Source organism: Geospiza fortis, unplaced genomic scaffold, assembly GCF_000277835.1.
Source record: "Geospiza fortis unplaced genomic scaffold, GeoFor_1.0 scaffold391, whole genome shotgun sequence".
NCBI lineage: Eukaryota > Metazoa > Chordata > Aves > Passeriformes > Thraupidae > Geospiza > Geospiza fortis.
The window spans coordinates 657,964-665,061 of record NW_005054472.1 but is presented as its reverse complement, the minus strand read 5'-3'; the positions used below and the strand labels follow the sequence as shown (position 1 = coordinate 665,061).

At 48.8% G+C, this 7,098-nt stretch overlaps 1 protein-coding gene across 1 annotated transcript in view; it reads left to right on the top strand.

Moving 5' to 3' along the window:
• Positions 1–919: 919 nt before the first annotated feature.
• The window catches only part of PIGR (polymeric immunoglobulin receptor), a 9,508-nt gene continuing 3,329 nt past the window's right edge, over positions 920–7,098 (top strand). Inside the window, 5 exon segments of the mRNA XM_031062892.1 lie at positions 920–1,001; positions 3,028–3,357; positions 4,037–4,360; positions 4,964–5,290; positions 6,359–6,677. Coding sequence (XP_030918752.1) covers positions 920–1,001; positions 3,028–3,357; positions 4,037–4,360; positions 4,964–5,290; positions 6,359–6,677 — 1,382 coding nt within the window.

Below are 7,098 nucleotides of genomic sequence, written 5' to 3'. Positions count from 1 at the left end.
ACTTTGCCCAGCTGGGCAAGGCTGAGCTGGGTCCTGCTTGCACCACAGGCTGGTGAGGTGACCATCAGGCAGAGGAGCTGCTGGCAGCCAGGGGCAAACACCAAGGCCCTCTTTGTGCCACGTTGTTTGCTTTGTGCAGAATTTGTTATGTTTGCCTTGCTGGCCACTTCTGGGATGTGTTTGAAGAGAATTTTTCATGCTCGGTGAGTTAATTATTACCCATGGACAAGTGGCCATTGAGCCAGGAGAAATCACAATACAAGGAAGAGGCACAACAGAACACCTTTCATCTTAACAGGGAAATAAAAGCTTTTTTTCTTCTGCTGGGAATTACCCTCAATAAAATCGTGTCACTTGATGCCCTGAAATCAAATTGCTCTGATTGTTTGTAAGGGTTTTCCTTGGCACCTCTCATCAGCTCCTGTAGGTCCCTTCTATGAAGTTGGAACAGGCAGGTGGATCAAGAGGTGTGCTCAAGAAATGCATATGAAATCTGATTTTTTGGAGGTAAATCCCTACAGCTCACTCAATTCCTCAGCAGCTGAGGAAAGAATTAAAAAGTAGAGGTGAAAATATCATCCTTATTCTCCTTTGTGTATCCTTGGAGAGACCAGGGAAACAAAGAGTCACTAAATAGAGGCTCCAGTCAGGAATTCTGTGACAGAGGGAATTGGGGTGCTGGGATGAGATCCACAGGCAGTCCTGTTCCTGTGCAGAAACCCAGGCAAGGACAGAAATATGATTAACTCCCTTTTCCCCATCCAATTCCTCAACAGGAGCAATTAAAAACCATATTTCTCTCTACTTCACGTAGCCACAACCCTCAGATCCTCCAAGCATAAATATTATTAGATGATTAACATTTTGCAAATGTGATTATTCAATATCTTCCACGTCTTTTCCAGGGAATGCAAGAAAAATGGCTTTACTGGCGTTCCTCTTCCTGCTCACCTTGGTCCCAGCTGGGTGTGTAAGGAGCAGACACCCCCCCAAGGCATCCAGTGAGTGTCACCTGCGTGGGGCACAGGTTTTGGGGTGGCCAAGGACCAGGGGGGGCACTGGGAAGGGAGGAGGAGGGTTTGGGTGATGCCTCCAACAGGCTTAAAAAGAGAAAAATATAAAGTTAAAAAGAGAAAAGTGGATGTATATCATGCAGGGCCTTCAGGTACATTAAGGGCAGATAAAGCCTCCTGTGAGGCTACACCCAAAATGGACAATGCTTCTCAAAAACAGTTTTTTGAGTTTCTTGAAACAGAGGCCAGATAAAAAGTTAAAAGGATAAAAATGGATGTGTTTAATGAAGGGCCTTCAGATACATTGAGGGCAGATGAAGCCTCCTATGAGGCTACACCTGAAATGGACAATGTATCTCAAAAACAGTTTTTTTAGTTTCTCAAAACAGAGGCCAAAAAAAAGGTTAAAATTATAAAAGTGGATGTATTTAATGAAGGGCCTTCAGGTACATTGAGGGCACACGAAGCCTCCTGGGAGGCTACACCCAAAATAGACAACGTTTCTTGAAAACAGTTTTTAGAGTTTCTCAAAACAGAGGCCAAACAAAAAGTTAAAAAGATAAAAGTGGATGTATTTAATGAAGGGCCCTCAGGTACATTAAGGGCGGATGAAGCCTCCCACGAGGCTACACCCCAAATGGATGATGGTCATGAGTTTCTCAGACTGAAATAATTTTGGTCCATTTGCACATTCTGCAATTCCAGCTTCAGGTAATGAAGGCAGATACTCCCAGTTTGCTCCCCCAAAATTCACTTTTGTTAATACTTTTGGGGCCTGAGGCAGAGGGTGTCCTTGAGCTGCAGGCCTGGAAGGATTGTCTAGTGTGACCAAAATGTGAAGACACCTTCTGACACTAAATGCAGCTCAGGGTTCTACACCAGTGCAGCACAGGACCTGAAAAATACAAAAGCTAAAATCTGAAGGCATCATGGGGAGCACCTTTACCTCACAGGTGCCCATCACTGCCATGGGAGCTCATGGGCCCTTGGTGGCACACACAGCCCTGGGGGCACACAGGGCACTGATCTGGTGGCATACACAGCCCTGGGGCACACCCAGCCCCGGGGCACACAGGGTGGCACACACAGACCTGGTGATACACAGGGCACTGATCTGGTGGCATACACAGCCCTGGGGCACACCCAGCCCCGGGGCACACAGGGTGGCACACACAGACCTGGTGATACACAGGGCACTGATCTGGTGGCATACACAGCCCTGGGGCACACCCAGCCCCGGGGCACACAGGGTGGCACACACAGACCTGGTGATACACAGGGCACTGATCTGGTGGCATACACAGCCCTGGGGCACACCCAGCCCCGGGGCACACAGGGTGGCACACACAGACCTGGTGATACACAGGGCACTGATCTGGTGGCATACACAGCCCTGGGGCACACCCAGCCCCGGGGCACACAGGGTGGCACACACAGACCTGGTGATACACAGGGCACTGATCTGGTGGCATACACAGCCCTGGGGCACACCCAGCCCCGGGGCACACAGGGTGGCACACACAGACCTGGTGATACACAGGGCACTGATCTGGTGGCATACACAGCCCTGGGGCACACCCAGCCCCGGGGCACACAGGGTGGCACACACAGACCTGGTGATACACAGGGCACTGATCTGGTGGCATACACAGCCCTGGGGCACACCCAGCCCCGGGGCACACAGGGTGGCACACACAGACCTGGTGATACACAGGGCACTGATCTGGTGGCATACACAGCCCTGGGGCACACCCAGCCCCGGGGCACACAGGGTGGCACACACAGACCTGGTGATACACAGGGCACTGATCTGGTGGCATACACAGCCCTGGGGCACACCCAGCCCCGGGGCACACAGGGTGGCACACACAGACCTGGTGATACACAGGGCACTGATCTGGTGGCATACACAGCCCTGGGGCACACCCAGCCCCGGGGCACACAGGGCACTGACATGGTGGCACCCACAGCCCCGGGGCACACAGGGCACTGACCCCAGCCTGTTCTCCCGCAGTCTCCAGCCCCGTGTTCGGCCCCAGGGAGGTGCACGGCGTGCGGGGCGGCTCGGTCACCGTGAAATGCTTCTACCCCCCCACGCCGATGAACAAGCACGACAGGAAATACTGGTGCAGGCAGAAGGGCTCCGGCTGCCTCACCGTGGTGTCCTCCGACTTCGTGGCTGCTGCCTACCGGGGCAGGGTCACCCTCACTGACCAGCCCCAGGAAGAACATTTCCTGATCAACATCACAGCGCTGGAGCTGGGCGATGCCGGCACCTACCAGTGTGGCGTGGGCATCAATGGCAGAGGGCTCTCCTTCAGAGTCACCCTCAGCGTTGCTGAAGGTAATTACACCCCTGGGACTCCCTCAAATACCATTTTCTTGGGATTTTACCAATATTAGGACTCCCTCAATGGTATTTTACCAATATTAAGACTCCCTAAAATACCATTTTCTTGGTATTTTGCCAATATTAGGACTCCCTCAAATGCCATTTTCTTTGAGTTTTTCCCCCTCTCCCTCTTAAACATAAGTACAACCTTGGGACTCCCTCAAGTACCATTTTCTTGGTCTTTTACCAATACTAGGACTCCCTCAAATACCATTTTCTTGGTATTTTACCAATTGGTAATTTACCAATTGGTAATTTTACCAATATTAGGACTCCCTAAAGTACCATTTTCTTGGTATTTTACCAATATTAGGACTCCCTCAAATATAATTTTCTTTGAATTTTTTTTTTGTATTTTACCAATATTAAGACTCCCGAAAATACCATTTTCTTGGTAATATACCATTTTCTTGGTATTTTACCAATTGGTAATTTTGCCAATATTAGGACTCCCTCAAATACCATTTTCTTGGTATTTTACAAATATTGGCGCTCCATAAAATACCATTTTCTTTGAGTTTTCCCCGTCTCCCTCTTAAAGAAGGCTCCGTCTCTGGCCTGCCCGCTGTGTGAGAGCTGCAGGTGCTTTCAGGGAGGGTTCATTTCACGCCCTGAGTGTCTCTGTGCACAGCCCCACCCGTTCCTGAGGATGCTGAGCTCTTCTACGTGAAGCTGCGCAGCACCTGGACCGTGACCTGTGGATTTGGGAAGGAGACGGCCGAGCTGAGGAAATACCTGTGCAAGAAGGAGAAGGATGGCTGCAGAAACATCATTAACAGCTATCAGGACACAGATGTCCCAGGGGGACTTCAGCTGACTTTTGAGAGCCCTCCAGGCTCGTTCCGTGTCACCATGACTCAGATGGACTGGGAAGATGCAGGCGTGTACTACTGTGGGGCCGGTGAATATGAGAAGGACGACACAAAGAAGGAGCTGGATGTGTTTATCTATGAGGGTGAGCTGTTCTCCAGATGTTTTCCCCTTCCTCTCTTCCTGCTTTTTGGAAGCATCAGCTGCACTGTCACTTTATTTAGCAAGAACTTGAATTTCTCTTTGCTATTACCCTATTCTCTGATCCATATACTTATTTCTATTCATTTAACCACCTGTAATGTACTAAACCATCACTAAATGAAGCTTGTATCCAGACTTCACCTTCCCAGAAGTGGATAGCTCTGTACCCCAGCCCAAAATTCCAGGAGACAAATTCCACCCCCCTAGTCTGAGGCAAGCAAGCTGTCTCCTCAGGCCCCCAGCTCCTTAAATCTCAAACTGACAGATGCAGATGGTCCCTCTAGCAAAGGGAACAAAGCTTTGGAATATCTGTCCACAAAGCCAACAACACCCAGTGAATTTGGGAGAAAGCAAGGCCTGACTGACCCTTTAGGATGAATTCCCACCAGTGCCATGACAATCTCATGGTTTTTGCACCCCTGAGCTTTGCCTGGCCTTCCCTTAACCACAGCACCTTTTTTGATCTGATAATGTTGATTTCCTTGGGAGGATGCCCAATGGACACAAGTGAGACTCTTGTAACTGATTTCATTCTTACCAACAGACAAAAATTTCCCTCACTTCAAGACCAACATAACTGCAAAAATTGGAGGTTCAGCAAGCTTCGAGTGCCTCTATGACCCTCTACTAAATTCCTCCACGAGGTTCTGGTGCAAGCAGAAAGGCAGGCGATGTGGTGACATAATCATAGACAACACTGGGCGTGTGGAGGACAAATATGAAGGAAGAGTGGCCATGTTCGAGAACCCCGAAAATAAAACTCTCACCATCATCCTGAACCAGCTGCAGGAGAAGGACAAAGGCACTTACTGGTGCATGTCGAATCAACTGAGGGAGCAGCAGTCATCAACAGAACTAACAGTTGTACCAGGTAAGGGCCGTGCACTGGCAGTTCTCTGCCTGCTCAGGAGGTACAGAACCACCCCAAGGGGGCAATCTGGCTTTTTGGGAAGGGGCTGTGAACTCCAAGCCTGAACTCACCCCAGCAGCTTTAAAACTGAGACAGAAAGGTTCAGTTTTGTGGGAATGCGTTCGCAGAAAATTCTCATGAAATATTTCTTAAGCCTTACAAGAAGATGTTATAAGTGAACTAGCCAATTTGATTAATAAGGAGAATTTATTCCATCATTAAAATACAATTGTAAAAAGGCCACGAGCAAAGATCAGATCGGCGCTGAACCAGGTTGGGTGAGACAGGGAGGGCATTCTGGCTCCTCTCCTCTGGACATCACAAAGACACAGCTCTCACAAAGTCTTTTTATACATTTCTAAGCTCCAAGTGTTGCTGGGAAGGGTTTCTTGCTTTCTTATTGTTGATTTTATCCTTTTAGCATATTCACGTAGTTTTTGCTTTCTTGCTGAGAGTTTCCCAAACTGTAAGAGGAAAATCTCCTGCAATATAAATTCTAGGAGACACGTATTTATCTTATGGATGGGTTTTGGTCAGAGGAATAATCCTCTGGAATCAACATTTCTGGAGATGAATATTCAGGCTAGGATCTTGGTGCATATCGCTGTAATCTCATCAGAGGGAATTTCCCAGAACCCTCCTTTGGTATGCCAGGATTTTCATCAGCTGAGATTACTGTAGCCTCAGCACGAATTTATACACATCATCTATTACAAAGAGAACCATAAACAGCACCTTTAATGTTAATTTAGCAACACGAGGAACACTTTCCTTCCAAGCTGGAAAGTGCTGCCAACACAAGGAAGGCAAAAAGGGTAAGTAAGAGGAGGCAGGAGAGAGGCCACTGGCCTGGGAGATGTGGCCACTGCACTCTGTCCCAAGGGGGCAAGGCTGTCTCAAGGGGCAAGGGTCCCAAGGCTGTGTCCTCCCAGGGGCTTTATTTATCCCCAGCAGCAGCACCACCAGCTGAGTGCCTCTCCCAGCCCTGAAACCTCTCCCCCAGCCCTGATGTCCTGTTTGCCTTCACAGGAGAACCTGCACTGACGGGAAAGAAGGCGGTGGAGGCACAGGCGGGCTCGCGGGTGAATTTAACCTGCTGTTACCCCTGCAAGTATTACACCTACGAGAAGTACTGGTGCAGGTGGAACAACACGGGCTGTGCCATGCTGCCAGCGCTGCAGCAGGGGCTGCCACAGCCGGGGGACGCCTGTGACCCAAACGCCAGGACGGTGGTGCTGAGCCTGGACCCGGTGGCCGAGGAAGATGAAGGCTGGTACTGGTGCGGGGTGAAGCGCAACGGGGTCTTCGGGGAAACCATGGCCGTGGAGCTGCGGGTGAGCGCAGGTGAGCTCCGGGCAGGGCTGGCTGTCCCTGCTGGTCCCTGTGCTGAGCAGGGCTCTCCATCGCCGCTAGGCTGCAGCAGCTCAAAGCGCAACCCGCAGCCTCCCACCCAGCAGCGCTCTGCTTTGCACAGGTTGCCTTCGGGGGTTTTGTCTCTCAGTTTTGGCTTCCCAGTCGTAAAACACTTATTTCAATCTAAAACTGACCTCTTTTTACAGCAATTTTACTCTTAACACCATGCTGATTAATTGTTCTTTTTACAGTGTAATATTTTATTTTATAAATTTCTATTGTTATTTTTAATAAATAATATTATATTATTATCTATAATTAGATGTAATAATTACATTAGTATATTAATTCTATTATACAAATTTATTATTATCGAATTAATTATAAAAATTATAATCATAATTTTATAATTAATT